The sequence below is a fragment of the Littorina saxatilis genome, linkage group LG12, assembly GCF_037325665.1.
Source record: "Littorina saxatilis isolate snail1 linkage group LG12, US_GU_Lsax_2.0, whole genome shotgun sequence".
Lineage (NCBI taxonomy): Eukaryota > Metazoa > Mollusca > Gastropoda > Littorinimorpha > Littorinidae > Littorina > Littorina saxatilis.
The window spans coordinates 1,525,084-1,545,813 of record NC_090256.1 but is presented as its reverse complement, the minus strand read 5'-3'; the positions used below and the strand labels follow the sequence as shown (position 1 = coordinate 1,545,813).

Below are 20,730 nucleotides of genomic sequence, written 5' to 3'. Positions count from 1 at the left end.
TTGTGAGCTGCTTGGAGTGCAATGTCAGGATTGTGAGCTGCTTGGAGTGCAATGTCAGGATTGTGAGCTGCTTGGAGTGCAATGTCAGGATTGTGAGCTGCTTGGAGTGCAATGTCAGGATTGTGAGCTGCTTGGAGTGCAATGTCAGGATTGTGAGCTGCTTGGAGTGCAATGTCAGGATTGTGAGCTGCTTGGAGTGCAATGTCAGGATTGTGAGCTGCTTGGAGTGCAATGTCAGGATTGTGAGCTGCTTGGAGTGCAATGTCAGGATTGTGAGCTGCTTGGAGTGCAATGTCAGGATTGTGAGCTGCTTGGAGTGCAATGTCAGGATTGTGAGCTGCTTGGAGTGCAATGTCAGGATTGTGAGCTGCTTGGAGTGCAATGTCAGGATTGTGAGCTGCTTGGAGTGCAATGTCAGGATTGTGAGCTGCTTGGAGTGCAATGTCAGGATTGTGAGCTGCTTGGAGTGCAATGTCAGGATTGTGAGCTGCTTGGAGTGCAATGTCAGGATTGTGAGCTGCTTGGAGTGCAATGTCAGGATTGTGAGCTGCTTGGAGTGCAATTTCAGGATTGTGAGCTGCTTGGAGTGCAATGTCAGGATTGTGAGCTGCTTGGAGTGCAATGTCAGGATTGTGAGCTGCTTGGAGTGCAATGTCAGGATTGTGAGCTGCTTGGAGTGCAATGTCAGGCTTGTGAGCTGCTTGGAGTGCAATGTGAGGATTGTGAGCTGCTTGGAGTGCAATGTGAGGATTGTGAGCTGCTTGGAGTGCAATGTCAGGATTGTGAGCTGCTTGGAGTGCAATGTCAGGATTGTGAGCTGCTTGGAGTGCAATGTCAGGCTTGTGAGCTGCTTGGAGTGCAATGTCAGGATTGTGAGCTGCTTGGAGTGCAATGTCAGGATTGTGAGCTGTTTGGAGTGCAATGTCAGGATTGTGAGCTGTTTGAAGTGCAATGTCAGGATTCTGAGCTGCTTGGAGTGCAATGTCAGGATTGTGAGCTGCTTGGAGTGCAATGTCAGGATTGTGAGCTGCTTGGAGTGCAATGTCAGGATTGTGAGCTGCTTGGAGTGCAATGTCAGGATTGTGAGCTGCTTGGAGTGCAATGTCAGGATTGTTGGTTTAATCGATTTCATGACTTGACATGGGTGTCACTTACACAAATTAATTCAGAATAAAGCCCATTCTACACAGAAAGCAGTCAGGGTGTATATATGTTTGGTATGTGTGTGTTAAAGGCCAACATCGGCGCGCGGCAGATGTAGCTCTTGTTTCTCCTACTGGCATCGCTCAACTTAGCTCTGTGGCCTTCTACTATAAGAAGGCTTGCTCTCCTGCTGGCATCGCTCAACTTAGCTCTGTGGCCTTCTACTATAAGAAGGCTTGCTCTCCTGCTGGCATCGCTCAACTTAGCTCTGTGGCCTTCTACTATAAGAAGGCTTGCTCTCCTGCTGGCATCGCTCAACTTAGCTCTGTGGCCTTCTACTATAAGAAGGCTTGCTCTCCTGCTGGCATCGCTCAACTTAGCTCTGTGGCCTTCTACTATAAGAAGGCTTGCTCTCCTGCTGGCATCGCTCAACTTAGCTCTGTGGCCTTCTACTATAAGAAGGCTTGCTCTCCTGCTGGCATCGCTCAACTTAGCTCTGTGGCCTTCTACTATAAGAAGGCTTGCTCTCCTGGAGACGCGTGTTCGATAGCAAACCTATGCCAGTCCCGAATAGGGTTCACCAGGCTGTGGGGCAGGAACCATCATCTCGTCGTGAGACGAATGTTCGGCTTTAAAGGGTGTTCTTATCCTAAGCAAAAACCTGCACGAATATTAAACAATTTACTAGATGTTCCACACGAAGAAGAGGGTATCTTTAAACCAAGTCCCCACTTGGCTCCCCTCAAGAAACGAAACTGCTATCAGTATCTAACGGATCCCAAATAATTCATCGGCAAGCATAAAGGCAAAGCTTAGGTATCTTGTGCACATGTTACAAACCCGACATCAGATTGTGGGACTGTGGATTTTTGGTGTATAGGTTGCATTGTCATTATACCCTATTTTGATAGACAGAAATGTACTCGCGTAGTACTCAATCAATCAATCAATCAATGAGTCTTATATCGCGCATATTCCGTGGGTACAGTTCTAGGCGCTCTGCAGTGATGCCGTGTGAGATGAAATTGTATACGGCCAGTAGTACTCGCGCAGTGTGTCGTTTGATAAAGGCCTGAATGCTGGTCCCTACTGACGTTACCGCCCTCGATAGGGCCAGACACGCGCGGTATGTATCATAAACAATTGACCCTGTGCCGCAACACCTGTTCGACTTGCAACATTTGACAAGGACTTAGGTAAGGTTTCGTCAGCAATTATTTTGCCGAGGACGGTGCAACGTTGGCACATCTGAATGGCAATGACTTTTGATCAGGTGCGCATAAAGTAACATCAGAAGTGTTGTAATTTGCATGCTGTGCGGGCTATGCGGACGCAGCTTTGACTGGTTTGAATAGAATGAATAGGATTCCTTTGTGTTAGAAAGTGGCATGTCTGATATGTGTCTGCCCACAGACTCACATACAAGAGTTTGTCCACCATTTTATATCTGTGGTGTTGACCCAGGTGTGCGTTTCCACTTGGTGGGTCGGGTGTGAGCTGTTATGCTTACGAATGCTCTGCAGAATTAGGCAAGATAGCTCCCCCCCCCTCCCCTGTTCCCACTCACCCCGTGTCTAGTGTCGGTGCCTGTGGTTGGCTAGTGTATCAAAGACAATTTCAACTTAGACAGAGAGACAGAGATGGAGAGGGAGGGGGAGAGAGACAGAGAGAAGAGAGAGAATGAGAGAGAGAAAGAGAAAGTGAGAGTTCCACGGGGGGAACATTTCTATCCAGTCGACAAACTCATATAATTATACAAAAATAGGCACTTGACACCCCGGAGGTACACGTATATATACGTTGCTTTCTTGCTCTAGCTGCAGGGAGTTTTTCTAGGCCATTCTGGCGGTACAGGGTATGCAGGGTATACAGAACACAACTTATCAGGCGTATCGGCCTCTAACCATGAATACCCCACCCCCACCCCTAAACCAATCTGTCCGGCTGTACTTTTCAATTGTCTTCAGGGGCTAAGCGTTCAAATGAAATGTTGAAATGTTGGGGGGGGGGGGGGGGGAGTGGTGGAGAAAAACGTCAAACAGTACCATATACACATATATATAAGGCTGAAATGAACTTCGCAGTAGAATATCTTTGAATGAACCAACTCTGACAACACTCCAATGTTAGCTCCACCTCTATCATTAAGTAGTAGTAAAATTGATATTAAAAGTCCAACGATTTTTTGCCATTAAGGACTTGAGTGTTTGTCCGCTTTAAAAAATAAAATAAAATAAAATAAAGAGGAGGGCAGGGGGTGAGGTTGAGATGATGATGCTCTGTGGAATTCGTTAAAATGAAAAATAGTTAAGATGTATCATTAAAAAGGTAAGGGCGGAGGGAGTTGATAGTGCATATTACCTACACTCAGTGCGGTTTACTTTATTACTATCGAAAGACTGTTTGTTTGTTTGTTTCAGTTGGTTGGCTGGTTGGTGGGGGATTGCTTGGTTTGTCTGTTTGGTTGTTGTTGCTGTTTTTATATTTAGTCAAGTTTTGACTAAATATTTTAACATCGAGGGGGAATCGAAACGAGGGTCGTGGTGTATGTGCGTGTGTGCGTGCGTGTGTGCGTGTGTGTGTGTGTGTGTGTGTGTGTGTGTGTGTGTAGAGCGATTCAGACTAAACTACTGGACCGATCTTTATGAAATTTGACATGAGAGTTCCTGGGTATGAAATCCCCGAACGTTTTTTTCATTTTTTTGATAAATGTCTTTGATGACGTCATATCCGGCTTTTCGTGAAAGTTGAGGCGGCACTGTCACGCCCTCATTTTTCAACCAAATTGGTTCAAATTTTGGTCAAGTAATCTTCGACGAAGCCCGGACTTCGGTATTGCATTTCAGCGTGGTGGCTTAAAAATTAATTAATGACTTTGGTCATTAAAAATCGGAAAATTGTAAAAAAAAATAAAAATTTATAAAACGATCCAAATTTACGTTTATCTTATTCTCCATCATTTGCTGATTCCAAAAACATATAAATATGTTATATTCGGATTAAAAACAAGCTCTGAAAATTAAATATATAAAAATTATTATCAAAATTAAATTGTCCAAATCAATTTAAAAACACTTTCATCTTATTCCTTGTCGGTTCCTGATTCCAAAAACATATAGATATGATATGTTTGGATTAAAAACACGCTCAGAAAGTTAAAACAAAGAGAGGTACAGAAAAGCGTGCTATCCTTCTTAGCGCAACTACTACCCCGCTCTTCTTGTCAATTTCACTGCCTTTGCCATGAGCGGTGGCCTGACGATGCTACGAGTAAAATGGCATTGCGTTCAGTTTCATTCTGTGAGTTCGACAGCTACTTGACTAAATATTGTATTTTCGCCTTACGCGACTTGTTGTTATTGTTGTTAGCTAACTAGCGAAAAAAAGGTGAACGAATAAGGGAACCTTCTCCCTTTCTTTGGATAAAAGGTTATAATATAGAAGATACCCACATAATAACCTCTTGCCATCATTCTATAATGCTAACCTGGACACGATCGAACATTCTGAAGGTTCTCTTCACTTGTGGTTGAAAGTGGATATTTATTAGACTGAGAAAGCATATATATGGCAAACCTGGCGCAGTCTTTATGCAGCTTCTGCTGACTATAACACTGATTCGCACAGGTCAAAGCGACCTTAGATTTATGTTTTCCGAGGGTTTTCTTTTGTTTGTGGTGTCCTGAGTGGGCCTTGAATCACCGTGAAGGCAACCAGTCCCAAGAGAGCGGCTGTTTGAACTGGGTTTTTTCTTGACCTTCGTCACGTAAAGCAAACATAATTTCGTGTAATTGCTATCCTTGAAGTTGGAAATGAAATCACTTGCTTTGACTGCACTGCACACGTAACATTTCTTTGAGCTGTCTGTCACATAAAAGGGCGGTGCCTACATCTTGCACTGGACTCACTTGATTCATTCATCACGAATCGATACTGGAATTGCCGACTGTTGAAAATTAATTTCCATTACACACCTCTGATATAATTATATATATTCAAATCATTAGCCGTGCGCGGAGACTGGGGGTCTAATAACGGATACAGGTTCTTTTGAACCCATTCAAGTTGACGTGACAACATTTTATTGTTCAACAATATTTCTGTTTCTCAACAACAGCAAGCGCATCAACATTTTGAAATGACCCAATGTCGTTTTCTTTGCGTGCAAAGTCTTGGTAGATTTCGTTTGCCCCAGATTACAGGGCATTGCAGTCGTATATATATGTTTTGCACATGCATGTACAGACACATCAAACGTCTGTAGTGTGTTTTATCTGCATTCATGGTTGCTCTTAATTTGATTCATGGACTTGTTTGAACAACTCATGCAGCAAATTGTCAATTGTCAGACTACGGTTGACAATGTTATAAAGGTTGTTTCTGGTTTTTTTCCTCCGTTGGCAAATATTGTCTGTTCGAAGTGTAAACTAATCCGTGACAGCTGATACGTTCAACTGGTTGTGGATGTATGTGTAGAGTCATGTCTGTCGAAACCGACCCGCTTCTCGTTGCACAGGTCTAAAAAGTCTGATTTTCTTGTCAACTCTCTGTCTGTCTGTCTGTCTGTCTGTCTGTCTGTCTGTCTGTCTGTCTGTCTGTCTGTCTGTCTGTCACACATACATACACAAAGATATACGTAGTCTGCTTCTCTTGTCAACTCTCTGTCTGTCTGTCTGTCTGTCTGTCTGTCTGTCTGTCTGTCTGTCTGTCACACATACATACACAAAGACATATACGTACGCACGCACGCACACACACACACAAACACACACACACACACACACACACACACACACACACACACACACACACACACACACACACACACACACACAAGAACGACCATCTTTCTAGAAAGTGGTTGTTTGAACTTTTTTGTCTCCGAAAGTCGTATTTCAAAATAAAGTATAGCCTTAGAACCTTTTTTTTTTTACAAGAACGCATCAGGAGGTGCTTCCAAGGTCGATATACAAATGTAGCATTTGGGTGATGTTTTGTTTTGCTATTCTTTTATTTCCCCTGATTCGTCTTCTCCCAAGGGATGATTCAGTAATAATTTAGTTTGGTTGTTCGCTAGGGTGTTTTTGTGGTGTTTTTTCTGTTCGTCCGTTTGTTTGATTTTTGTTTGCTTGTTTGTTGTTGGTCCCGCTTGCTTATCTATTTGTTCCTTTTCCTCTTCAAACCTTTAACAATTATTTTTGTTAGTTAATATACAGACAATAAGTCTGCATGACGTCATATTCCATGTATCATGCCGAGTGTTTGTTATACAGCAAAACCTTGCACATCCTTGACTCATTAAGGCCTTCCTTAATTGAGCCGGAAGTTGACTTCTCGAAGACTTGACGAAGTCTTGTGGCCAACAATTCAGTGCCAAAGCTTCGTGCAGCCTGCGTCGTGAAGTAGATTTCGTGAAGTTGACTTTTCCTTATTAATACAAAGCTTTACAGACAATAGGTCTAACGTCATATTCCTTGTATCATGGCCATAGGTGATATACATACAGCAAAACCTTGCGCATCCTTGTCTTAAGCTCGTCCTTAACTGGACGAAGTCGACCACGCGAAGCTGGCCGCACAAAGCTTTAGCACTGAGTTTTGGCGAAGCTGGCCGCACAAAGCTTTAGCACTGAGTTTTGGCGAAGCTGGCCGCACAAAGCTTTAGCACTGAGTTTTCGGTAAAAAGACTTCGCGAAGTCGACTTCGGGCACAATGAAAGACCGCCTTTACAGACGTCTGACGTCATTCCATTTACATGGCCAGCGAACCCTTGCACAGTTTTGCCTCACAGACAGTAAAACGTCTGCTACCTCTGATCGTGTTTGTCGTGTACCTACAGGTGCTGGAGGAGACGGGGCTGTGGGGCAACGTGCGGGGACTTGCTGGGGCCAGTGCGGGCGCCATGACCGCCGCCCTGCTGGCTGTGGGCTACAACTCGTACGAGCTGGAGGAGTTCCTCAGCCAGGACCTCTCGCAGATCTTCCTGGGTTGGTATTTATAATGTACTCCTGAATGAGGATTAATCTGACTTAGATCCCTCTAGGTTGGTATTACCACAGTCCTGAGCTTGTCGATCGATCTACTCCTTTATCCTTCCTGTACTATTACTACTAGTGTAGTTAAGGGATAGGAGGAAGGAGTAGATCGGCCAGCGCTTTGATACAAGCTCCTGTGGTATATCTATCTAGGTTGGTATTGCTAATGCATGGGGTTGAATTTGGCCGCTTCAACCTGTAACTTCGATCTCTCTGGGTTGGTATTGCTAATGTACTCCTGAATGTGGTTGAATATGGCCGCTTCAAACCGTAACTAATATCTCTCTAGGTTGGTATTGCTAATGTACTCCTGAATGGGGTTGAATTTGACCGCTTCAGTCCGTAACGTACATCTTCCTAGGTTGGTAGTGTTAATGTACTCATGTACTAGCTTCAAACCGTAACTAATACCTCTCTAGATTGGTATTCAACTGCTAATGTACTCCTAAATTAGGTTACATTTGACATCTTCAAAACGTAACTTAGATCTCTCTAGGTTGGTATTGCTAATGTATTCCTGAATGGGGTTGAATTTGACCACTTCAGTCCATAACGTACATCTTCGATCCTAGGTTGGTAGTGTTAATACTGGCGCCGAATTTGACCGATTCAAATCGTAGCTTAAATCTCTCTAAAGTGGTAGATTGCTAATGTAATCCTGAATGGGGTTGAATTTGACTGCTTTAAAACGTAAATTAGATCTTCCTTGGTTGATAATGCCAAAGAGGTTGAATTAAACCACTTCAAACCGTAGCTTTGATCTTCCTAGAGTGGTATTGCCAATTGGGTTGAATGTGACGGCTTGAACTCGTAATTTAGATCTTCGTATGTTGATAGTGCCAATAGGGTTGAATTTGACTGCTTCAAGCCGTTACCATGATCTTAAATCGTAACTATAGCCCTTTACCCAACATAACTTCGGACGCCGACTTCAAGCATGTGTGCAACAACACGATAATGCGGTCTCTAAACCAAAATGATTGCTGGGTTCTTTCAAGTTTGACGCGTTGAATGGCACTGCCTTATCTCATCCCTGTTGGTGGATACCTTGTTTGCAAAACGAATTTCTAAGCAAAACATTTTATAACGCTGTTTGACACAACTTTTTTTGTATCGACTCTCGTGAATTTCAGACTTTGTGCAGTAACTATTCGCGTGAAGCATAAGGCGAAGTCCCCTTCGCGAAGCTTACTACACGAAGCGCTGGGACTGAAATTACCGATAAAAAGACTTCGCTGATGTAGAGATTGAACAAGTATAACTGACGCTGATGTAGAGACTGAACAAGTATAACTGACGCTGATGTAGAGACTGAACAAGTATAACTGACGCTGATGTAGAGACTGAACAAGTATAACTGACACTGATGTACGGATTGAACAAGTATAACTGACGCTGATGTACGGATTGAACAAGTATAACTGACGCTGATGTAGAGATTGAACAAGTATAACTGACGCTGATGTACAGATTGAACAAGTATAACTGACGCTGATGTACAGATTGAACAAGTATAACTGACGCTGATGTAGAGATTGAACAAGTATAACTGACGCTGATGTAGAGATTGAACAAGTATAACTGACGCTGATGTAGAGATTGAACAAGTATAACTGACGCTAATGTAACTATGTTTTCAGATCACAAATGTGGTTACTGCAGTCTGCTGCCCAACCTGCTGACTGGTTTTGGGTGGAACCCCGGGAAAAGAATCTACAAATGGTTCGGCGACAAACTGAACCAAAAGTGTGGAAATGCAGACATCACCTTTAAGGAGGTCGGTTGTGTTGGTGTGCTAATTTGCAATGCTAAATGCTTTGTGTGTGTAGGAGGGGGCAGGGATGTGTGTGTGTGTGTGTGTGTGTGTGTGTGTGTGTGTTTGGCGTGTGTATGTCAGTGTGTGTGTGTGTGTGTGTATGTGTGTGTGTGTGTGTGTGTGTGTGTGTTTGTTGATTGATCACGTGATCTGCCGCGGAATGTATGAACCATTAACCATTCATGGAATGACCTGGAATTCTTAAAATAAATCCCAGTACTTTTTTGAAAAGCATAATAATAAAACAAAACACACACACACAAACACTACATTTGAACTAATTCCGTCTCAAATATTCCAAACATTTAATCCAACTGAAAAAGGCAAATAATAAAACTTATCATAGGACCGTACGGTAATAACATGAGAGTGCGTTTCACAACCAAAGGTAGTCTCATGGCGCTTTACAAAATGCCGTAGACATTGGAATTCTAACATTTTACACATTAAAACATGTCAGGCAATTATGCAGCATTGACCGTAAAGTCACAATACTCAGCCCCCACAAAAAACAACATAAAGCTTTAAAATGACCTAAATAGTCTGTTTTGTTGTGTCTGTGTTCCACGTGCAGGTATTAGAGAAATGCGGCAAAGAGCTGTGTGTGGTGGTGACCAACCTCAACCAGATGTCCACCGAGTACTGCCACCCCAAGACAACCCCAGACATGGCCGTTAGAATGGCAGTGCGCATGTCCATGGCAATTCCTGGTATGTATACCTGGAGCTGTCGGGCAAGCTTGGATGGTGTTCAGTGAAGTAGTTAGAATATAGAATATCTGTGTTGTTTGTATGTGTGTGTTTGTGTATGTTTGTGTGTGTGTGTGTGTGTGTGTGTGTGTGAATTTTAATTTTTTTTAATTTTTATTTTTTATATTTTTTATATAACGTATAACCTTACTGGGGCGTCGGCAGTTCTTCGAAGGAAGAAAACGGCAGCTAACATGTTTGAACTTTTGAACGTGTCGGTGTATTTGTTGTTTTCTTACTTCGTGTATCTGAGGTCGTTCTCCTTACTATTGTGTACTTTCCATGTAAGATAATATTGTTTTGAAGACAAAAAGAAAAGAGACATAAACAGCATCAACAACAATTGAAAAACAGACATTTGAGTCTCTTGCACAGTTTAGTAACATCTTCAACGAAAAACAGACAAACATAAATTCGATACCATTGTTCCTGCCTCCGCACACAGTCAGTACCGAGACAGTGGCGAACGCTGAGGATGGAGCAGAGAGTCAACCGTAGCATTTACTGTTGCTATTGTTTACACACAACAGTGGATGATATTTTGCCTTCACAGTCTCACTTTTACTAGGCTTTTCCTTTGTTCATTTGACATTTTCCTGGATATAAAGGTCATTAAGTTGCACGAGGAAGTAAACTGCGTGCCAACCTTCTGAAGTTTCAAGATAAAGAAACAGTCTGCATTATGATTATCGCAACCCAATTAGGGTCCTCGTGCTAAATGTCGTGGGAGCAATAGGAGAAGCGTTTTATTGACTTCAGTTGAAGAAATGTCTTGTTTATTACGCTTATGTTTACTTATGAACAATAACCATAACAGTAACAGCAACGACAACCACAACAACAACAAGTACAAACACTTTTTTTAAACATAAAAAAAACATTAACAAAAACGGTCATTTTGGTATCAACATTATTGGAATTGAATTCCTTCTTTTGACCCCCCCCCCTCCCAACACTCTTCTTCAACTACAATAATTATTGTTGCCGTCAAAACCTTGCAAGGCCTCAACCGTTCTCACGAGATCAGTTACATTTCTCTCTCTCTCTCTGTCTCTGTCTCTGTCTCTCTCTCTCTCTTTCTCTCTCGCTCTCTCTTTCTTTCTCTCTCTCTCTCTCTCTGTATGTATGTCTTTGTCTGTGACTCCCTCTGAGTCTCTCCGCTTCTGTCTTTCTATGTCTGTCTCTGTCTATGTGTGTGTGTGTGTGTCTCTCTCTCTCTCTCTCTCTCTCTCATCTGACTCTTGGCACACAGGTCAAAGCAGAGGTTAACTTGAGTGCACGTGTACCTAGGAGGGCGGTGATTTCTTGAATTAGCTGAGGGCGGAAGGAAATCGCTCACCTTCCACGTCCAAAACGTAGTGATATTGACACGCCAGATTAGTGCGGTAGCGTATTGTGCTAAGCAGGAAAGCGCGCTTTTCTGCCGGTATTCTTGTTAACTTCGCAATTTCCGGAAAACATCCACTTTCACTTTGAGACTGTTCTGTTTACATTCGACACTATCAAAACCACTTTGCAATACTGAAATAATTTTTTCTGTGTTCGAAAGCTACAGCCAATCGTTATTATATCCCCTTAGGTACAGTTTTATAACATTATTGGCACATGTAAACAATAGGAATTAATTAATGAACGCTACGAAAAGGGCAGCCTTTAACCTCCCTGTTGTCACTCAGCATTTTTTTTTTAATTCTCATCCACACTTTCAGCACTTCCCCCACCCGCCCTCCCTATCTCAGATGTAATTTGTAAATGACGTTTTCAGCCTTCAATCCACTATTTAACATAGTAAGTCAAGCTTTTCAAACCTTATTAATAACTGCTTTGATGTTTTGCTGATGTTCAGTTTATTATTTAATAAAGATCGCATGGTTCAAAATTTCATATTGTTTTTTTCAAAAACGTGCGTGTGTTCCATTTCAAACTAACCTCACTGATGTGAACTCCATTATTACTGTCACATCTGTTTTACAAATTACACCCATAATCCAAACCAACGCGCAAACACACACACACACCACAACTACACACATATGTACTCGTTACCATTAGCCAACGCTCGTCACAACACTGTCAGTCTCAGGTCTAAATAGTATAAATCATAACTAATTTTCTTCACACCAGATGTCCACGGAGTACTGCCACATGTTCTTTGTACAATCGTTGGTTTTCACAATAGATATTGCATTACTGTAATTGTCTTCTTTTTCTTTAACAATATCTTTTCAAAAACAAAACTCAAAGACAACACAAGCTATTGCAACCTACTCCTATCTCTGGTCTCTCTTCCTGGGTACAATGGTACCTAAGACTTACATTCAAATGCTTACATTTCCATGCTACCCACATTGTCAAAATACCAGTAATTATTCAAAACAAATGTTAACTACTACCAACCTTCATTTCAGACCCACACCCATATTATACACACATTTCACATTTAAACCATTAGTCGACCCCCTGTCGATATTTATCGACTAAGTTCCTTGTTTCGTTATGTGATTTGCACCAAAGAGCCGCGAGCATGTTAGCGAGACAGGTCAATACAACCCTGCAGTATATGCAAACAGGTGTTCCCCATACACGGCTATTTATTCAATGGGGCTGTCGTGAAGCCCTTATCCCCCCACCCCCCAACTCACTTATTTTCTTTCTTTTTTGTTGGGGGGGGGGGGGTTGAGGGGCTTGAGTTCGTGGGGTGGAAAGAACAGCAGGTCAGATTGACAAAGCAATTGACCCAATTCATCTTTAAAGTGTGCATTCCGCACGGTGAACATTCTTTACCGGGCTTACGCTCTTGTGCGGAAGTCAGTTGTAATCGAGGCAGCTAGATGACCTTTTTATTTTTATTTGTGTTACAGTGTTTGTTTTTTTGAAATCTCTACAAATTCACATATATATTAAATGGTCTTTTTTCTGCGGCTTTATAAACGCTGTCATTCCACACCAACTGTTCTTCACATGCGAGAACGTTCGTTCGGTTGTAGGAAATTATTCTTGCCTTTGGGCACCAAAAGACTGTAAGCGCACTGGGGATTATTCCTTTTTTTGTTAAAACGTTATTCATTTGTAACTGTTGGCGGTAGGAAACAATGTAGCGCAGCCGTAAATCCGACACTCGTTTAAAACATATCTCGCATTGACCTTTTCTTCTGCTATTTTTGCGATTCGCGACAAACAACCACAACAATCGTTTCCACTCCCGTTACACTGTAATTAAGGCAGAAGGACGTTACAAAGGTCAAGATCGAGACAAACAAAGCAGTCTCCTCCGCGACAAACCCCTCACCCACCCCCCCTGTGTGTGTGTGTGTGTGTGTGTGTGTGTGTGTGTGTGTGTGTGTGTGTGTGTGTGTGTGTGTGTGTGTGTGTGTGTGTGTGTGTGTGTGTGTGTGTGTGTGAGTGTGCATTATTAAAGAGCGTTTGGGGGGAAAAGGTATAAATCGCAAAGCAAACTTTAGAGTTCAGTTAGTTAGTTAGTTAGCTATTGCTTTTCGGGTCCAGCGGACCATAGTACGCCAAATCAGGACCCCTTAGAGTTCAGTGCTGTAAATCGTCAACATGAGAACATTTAGTGCTTTTTCCCATTTTGGTCTTTTTGAGCTCTACAAGCTCACATTGATTGTACTTAATACTTTTTTGTTTTGTTTAAGGAATTAAACTGAACAGGTTATATTGCTTACAACTCTGTAGCCTTCTACACAGTTTCCACAAATTCCGAACCTTTTAAGTTGATTCCCACAAACCAGGGTTCTAGGCCAGACGCTTAAAACACGGGAATCAATAGTCTGGCGCTTCATTAACTGTCTGTGCTACTGAAAGGACCGTCTCCATGTCATCGATTGAAAAATCATTTTCGAATTGTAATAGTAAAAAGCGACTTACTTCACATTAGTGACTTATTTCATCGTTGGGCATGTCTAATTTTTTTCTTTTTCTTTCTTTGAAAATGTTTAGTCTCGGGGATTTTAGATTGAAAAGAAAATGTTTACAACGTCATATTAACACCAGTTTGCTCACTGATAAAGAACAAACGAAGCAGGGAAAATATGCTATTAACAAAGAACAACATATAGACAACAAGAAAGGAGCAGGGATCTACCTAGTTCTTGTTCCACCGGTTTTTGACAGCAACATTGCTTACATTGTCTCTCATTTACTTTTTTTTTCTCTGGTTGTCATTTCTGTCTGTGTCGACTGGATCATGAGGACGCGAGTTAACGAAAGATTGAGACGAATAATCGATAGCTTTCTTGCTGCCAGTGATCTGAGAAGAGTGGCCCATGTAGATTGACAGAGACATAGAGAATACTACATGGCTTGCTGTGTCCTACCAGTTTTACACCATTTGCTTTTTCAAAGACTGAAATGCGAGCGAAAGCGAGCTTTTCAATATTTGAAAAAGCAACGAGTGCAAATCTGATATCACACATCATATCACACATCATATCACACATCATATCACACATCATCACGCCATGTAGTATTCTGTTTATACACACACATCAACACACACACACACACACACACACACACACATCAACACACACACACGCACCTAAAGTGTGGATGGTTACCTAAAAGGCGGCACTGGGTGCAGTGCCTTTCTAGTGCACTTGCACTACAACAGCACTGGGTGCAGTACTCGCTCCGGCATCGAAGAATTTTGCACTAAAAAATGCACAAAATTTGACCTATTTCGTCGCCTATAGAGGACGGAAAGAATGTCATTTTGAACATTGTTATGACATTCTTTCCGTCAAAAAAGTCAATTTAACGGTGTTAAATGAAGCGACCATCCACACAATTAGGGTTGCCATCCAGAGTTTAGGTTGCCATCCACGTGTGGATGGTTGCCTTATGGTGATTTAGGCAACCAAACTTGTGGAAACGGGGGTACACACACATCAACACACACACACACACACACACACACACACACACACACACACACACACACACACACACACACACACACACACGCGCACGTTTTCGACGCGCTATGACAAGCTGCAATTCCAGTTTGATTGATGCCAGACTACACCCACAGGGACACGCGATGGCACGGAAGAGTAACAAATCCAGGACGGGTCCGGGAAACCCGACTGGAAGCGGGATTTGGATTGCGCTATTGAAAGGAGCTGTTTCCCAAGTGAGGACATACTTTCGGCCTGGGTTCGATTCCAGTCTCGGCGAGGAATTTCTTTCCTGTAGTAAGACTCTCTTCGTTGACCGAATACCTCCGTGTGCACACGATAAAGAAGGAGCTCGCAGTGAAGTCTCATGGCTTGGAAAACCTGAACGCAAACATGCAACAGCATCTAGAGTCATCATCATCGTCGTCCTCATCATCAGCATCATCATCATCAGCATCAGTATCAGCGTCGTCGTCGTCGTCGTCGTCGTCATCATCGTCGTCGTATCTCGATACTATTAGGAAACAAGCTAATCGAATGCCACCGAGTCAAAAAAGACTGCCGAATTTTTCAGTGTTTTTTTATTTTTTTTTAGCCAAAAACATCATATTCAAAATGAAAAAACCCACTGTTTTTACGTCCTTCCGTCTGGCAAAGGGTGTTTAGATTGCTGAATAATGTGCAGTTTACAAGATTTTCACCCGCCAAATGCTCTAATCGCATCATAGCTCAAGATTTACATGGTTCGGTATTGGGTTTGGAGTTATTTGCCACAAATCAGGAATACCTCAAATTATTGTATAGTGTTTGGAATGTCAGTAATCCCGAGTTATGCCCGTTCTTAAGGTAGTCTATGTGGAATGCGATTCTCGGTGCACCCTTCACACTTTGTACTTTTTCGCCCTTGAAAGCAGTTGACTCGCTGGCATCTGCTGGTCTCTGGGTTTGATTGTCTAATATTCAACGCGTTTCGTCTGTCAGACAAACGCGTCCCAAACAGCACTGGAAAAATGAAGAATCGTGAGTAAGGCCGGTTGTACGACAATGTATTCACGTTCTTTTAACGGCTGTTCCTATTGAGCAGAGTAAATCATTCCAGCTTGGTTTCAACTACGGCACGGCGAATGTACATGTCGCAACCGTCAACCCAACTATCTTAAGGTCAAAGTCGTTAAAAAATAATTCAAAAAGTGTGGGTGCAGGTGTTCCGACAAGCATTAACTATAGCGCTCTTGCTTACGGTCTGTTTGTCAGTTTTTCCACCTGTCTTTCTGGGTTTAAAAAATATTGTTGAATTATGTTTACATCTCCTTTTTTGTATGCGTATCTATATCGGTCTGTTTTTTCACCTCTCTGTCTGGGTTTAAAAACAAATTCATTGTATTATTTCTACATCTCCTTTTTTGTCTGCCTGACTTTCCATCTGTCTGATTACTGCCGTTTTCTTCTTGGTCTTCTTCTTATCACTGCCGTTTTCTGTCTCTGAACCTGCAATGTCGGAGAAGCCCTTTAAAGTTCAAGCAATTTAGTCAAACAGGTTACAGCTTGATCCCTTCCAGACTGCCACCCCTGAGACACCCGCACATTTGTGGTTATGACATTTTGAAAGCAAACGTTTTGTTCATTGCTGTTTTTGGCCTCACTTTGGGTACATTACGCGTGGAGCTTTTCATCCAAGCAGACTCGAAATAACAGAGAAACATTTTAGAGGGGGGCTCTGAAGTGAGTTTGATTTTATCATTATGTTCCTTATGAAAGGTTAACGGTAAATATTGTATTCAAAGCCTGCGTGTAGACGTCATATTGCTAAAGTTCCTCTGTACTTGTACTGTTGTCGATTGGATGTGTGGGCAATAATGAAATGTGCAGTGTCTGGAGTTTTGTAAGGAACGGGTGGGCGGGAAATGTAGAGATCAAAGGTCATAGACGACAGATATCATAATAGTAGGGCTTATTGTCTCTGGCATATTTGCCAAAATGTCAAACAGAATGATGTTTTGGCAATTTTGGGAAGTTTTAGGCAGTCCTTGACGTCACTTTCCTTTTATCGTGATAAATTTCGGCAATTCTGCCGAAATGACGGCAACATTTTCAGTGATTTGAAATATGTATAAGTTTCAACGATTTGCCGACTACCGCTGCCAAACAGCACCCATGCAGTGGCATCATATTACACGAGTCTTCCAAGCGTCCGTCCGTACCTCCGTCCGTTTGTTCGTACATATCCTTTTCATTGCCCTTATCATTGTCTGTCTGTCTGTCTGTCTGTCTGTCTGTCTGTCTGTCTGTCCCTGCGTCTTTCTCATTGCCCTTCTCATTGTGTGTCTGTATGTCTGTCTGTCCGTCTGCCTTCCTGGGCCTTTGCGTCTATGAAGGACCTGTATATAAATTATGTTTGTCGTTTGTGAAGTTCAGCGAAATGCGCTCCTTCTTCTGAAACCGCAAAAAAGATGATTAATGTTTGATTTATGATTCATCGACCTCGACTGACTTGCAAAATTGAAGCGACGAAACTAATTGGCATTCCTTGCTTTCTGTGTGTTTGTTGATTTTTCCCCTTGCGTTATACTTGAGTCAGCATGCAGTGATGTTTTTAAGTTGGACTACAGCTCGGTTGATGTGTCCTAATTTTCTTGTGGATTCTCTTACCTTTCTTTTCTTCACATTTCTTTTTATTCTTTACATTGTTAAGTGATGTTTCACTTTGTTGTCGCTGCAGGTCTATTCCGAGCTACTCGCTACACTAACCACGGGCAGACAGATATCTTCGTGGATGGTGGAGTCCTCTGTAATTACCCCATACATTGCTTTGATGGTGAGGATACTAACCCTTCACAGAATATTACACCAACCTGGCCTAATGTCTTCTTTATTCCATTTCTGCACATACTCCTCTCCCATAAAGTTGTTATGATTGTTGAGAGTGTTAGTGTGTGCATATATATATAGTGTGTATTGCATATATGATTATTGTGTGAACAGTACATGTGGTGATTTGTGTCTGTATAATTAATTTGTTTTATGTAGGTTGTACTTTTAATTGTTCTATTCTGTATATATGTTCTTTTGTAAAGGGCCTCGAGCCATAGGTTAGGCACTTCAGTTATTATTATTATTATACATAGAGGGAGAGGAAGGGAGATAGAGGGAGACAGAAAAGATCCAATCAAATCCAATCAAATTTATTTTACGAGGGTTGTGGCATAAGCAATACAAACTAGCTTTTTTTCAACCAGCCCTCGCCCAGAGAGGGACTACTCTAATCATTTATATATATAATACGCGAGAGAACGAACGAACGAACGAACTTTATTTTACAAGGATAAAGGTTTGAGGCACATTGCCTTGTCTAACAACCTGTCGTAAGGGAGAGAGGGAGTGAAAGAGAGAGACTGACAGACTGACAGACAGACAGACAGACAGACTGACAGACAGAGTTTCCTTCTCAGTTCTGGGCAAAAAGTGTAGTCTGATAATTTCCATGGAAAGATGGTCAGACTAGGGCGAGTAGTATCCCAAAAAGGCGATACATTTGTTCAAAGAAGCAGTATCCTCAAATGTTATCTGTTTCAAAGGATTAGTATTGTTCAGTGCAATATATTTGAAAAGAGAAACATTATTTTAATGCAGTCTGTTTGAAACAAGTAATATATTGTTAAATGCAGTAGGTAGGCCTATCAAAATGCGCAGTACCCCAGAATGTAATTATGTTTCAAACGAGTAGTGTCATTTAGTCTCTTTCCAAGTATAACATGTTCTGTTTGATTAAGGGTATTCAGCTGGTATTTCCTTGTTTTCACTACCTATTTTATTCATGTTTTTATTACTTAGTTAGTGGAAGAATCTTTTGTAATGTATGTTTGATGGTGTATGCTTTTAATTAAGCGTTGCTGACTATGAATGTAGATGTAAATGCTTGTATAACTGTGTTTTAATTTTAAATGTGTCAAGCGCAAAGAGCATAATTGTAAAGTTATGATGTTGCGCTATATAAATGCTCATTTATTATTATTATTATTATAACTCGAAGCCTGAAATGTAACCAGTTTCAAACGAGTAGTGTCATTTAGTCTCTTTCCAAGTATAATTCGAAGCCTGAAATGTAACCAGTTTCAAACGAGTAGTGTCATTTAGTCTCTTTCCAAGTATAACTCGAAGCCTGAAATGTAACCAGTTTCAAACGAGTAGTGTCATTTAGCTTTAGTCTCTTTCCAAGTATAATTTGAAGCCTGAAATGTAACCAGTTTCAAACCTTAACCTTTTAAAATTGACCCTGGCAGGTTGGTGGCTATCCATGAAGCAAGAGAACAGTTTCCTGAAACGTCTACAGCCCCTGGACAACCTGCCGCGACTGCTGGACAAGACTGAACGCTTCGGAGCATTCAATGAGAACACGCTCGGCTTTCTGCTGGTAAGTCTCTCCCTCTGTTTCGTGCATGGCTCAAGATGCCTTCACTTCTACCTGTGCAAGCCAACTGAGGTGTACATTCACAATTTGCCCATTGTATTCTCACTTTTTACCCCCCGCGGGTTAGGGGGAGTCCCATATTGGTTGGGACGAGAAAGAATTTACCCGATGCTACCCAGCATGTCGTAAGAGGCGACTAACGGTTCTGTTTCTCCTTTTACCCTTGTTAAGTGTTTCTTGTATAGAATATAGTCAATGTTTGTAAAGATTTTAGTCAAGCAGTATGTAAGAAATGTTAAGTCCTTTGTACTGGAAACTTGCATTCTCCCAGTAAGGTCATATATTGTACTACGTTGCAAGCCCCTGGAGCAATTTTTTTATTAGTGCTTTTGTGAACAAGAAACAATTAACAAGTGGCTCTATCCCATCTCCCCCCTTTCCCCTATCCCATCTCCCCCCTTTCCCCTATCCCATCTCCCCCCTTTCCCCGTCGCGATATAACCTTGAATGGTTGAAAACGACGTTAAACACCAAATAAAGAAAGAAAGAAAGATTCTCACTGTTTACAAAATGGAGGTTGAATCACAAAAGTTATATCATTATATTCATTATTACCTCCTGTATCTGATAATATACAGCGTCTCTGCTTTCTACTGGTAAGTCTGTTCTTGTGTTACTTGAATGGTTGAAGATCCATTACTCCTTCCTGTGTCAGCCACCACAGATCCCTTCAGGGTTTCACTTGGAATGACAGCATCCTTCCACTTGAACATGTGCCCACAGTCAACAGCTTGGCTGCTTTGTTGTGCAAAACTCCAGTTTGGTATGGTTGCTAAAATAATTGTGCATAGATGTCAGTTACAAAAGTAGAAAGAAGAAATGTGGTTTGTGTCGTAGCAGCAGGATGTTCTTATCCCACGTGCAAGGCTTGACAGAGCTGTCGTGGTGTACAGTTGCTGTACATCATTCCTTGTACGGGGAGGTATGTATACCTTCAAGCGCCATCTTCTTCACGAATTGGCAGTTCTGTTCTGGTTTACTTGACTGCAATCACATCACAGTTACAGTTACCTTGGAGAAAAAAAGACCTGAAGCTACTGTTTGAGTAAAAAAAAGAAAGAAAAAAGTGTTGGCCGTTGGTTGCTCGTTGCTGGTTGTTCATGGCCCTTCAACCTATTTGGCGATATTGGGACCAGTTTGTTGTTATTTCCTTTCTAAGTACACATGGTGCGTTCTGTGTTTGAAACTGTTTACATTAAATTTTTAGGTCTATCACAGTCAAGTAAAGAAGGTTCTAAAAACTTCCCGGATTGAGTAAATGACCTAGGGTTACGGTAGCGAGTTCCATCACCTACGACTTTTGGTGAACACAAATCCTTATATGAGTGTGTGTTGTGTGTGTGTGTGTGTGTGTGTGTGTGTGTGTGTGTGTGTGTGTGTGTGTGTGTGTGTGTGTGTGTGATTTGTGTTTGTTTATTTGTTTGTTTATCCTCTGAAAGTATTTAGGCTACAAAAAGCCTTAACCGATTGTCGACCTCTCACCCCACCTGACGGCGTCGTGGGTAAAATCAAGAAGTTTTGTGTGGAAGAAAACCCCGGCACACGACCAATGCGGAATAGAAAGGAAGAAATGAAAATAGAAAAAAAAAGTAAAGAAAAAAACA

The 20,730-nt window shown here is 41.8% G+C and overlaps 1 protein-coding gene across 1 annotated transcript in view; it reads left to right on the top strand.

Annotated features, from left to right (window-relative positions):
- LOC138981028 (uncharacterized) overlaps positions 1–20,730 on the top strand; it is a 63,611-nt gene that overhangs the window by 28,086 nt on the left and 14,795 nt on the right. Inside the window, exons 3-7 of the mRNA XM_070353823.1 lie at positions 6,982–7,129; positions 8,818–8,954; positions 9,568–9,703; positions 17,378–17,473; positions 18,939–19,069. Coding sequence (XP_070209924.1) covers positions 6,982–7,129; positions 8,818–8,954; positions 9,568–9,703; positions 17,378–17,473; positions 18,939–19,069 — 648 coding nt within the window. The remainder of the gene's footprint in view (positions 1–6,981; positions 7,130–8,817; positions 8,955–9,567; positions 9,704–17,377; positions 17,474–18,938; positions 19,070–20,730) is intronic.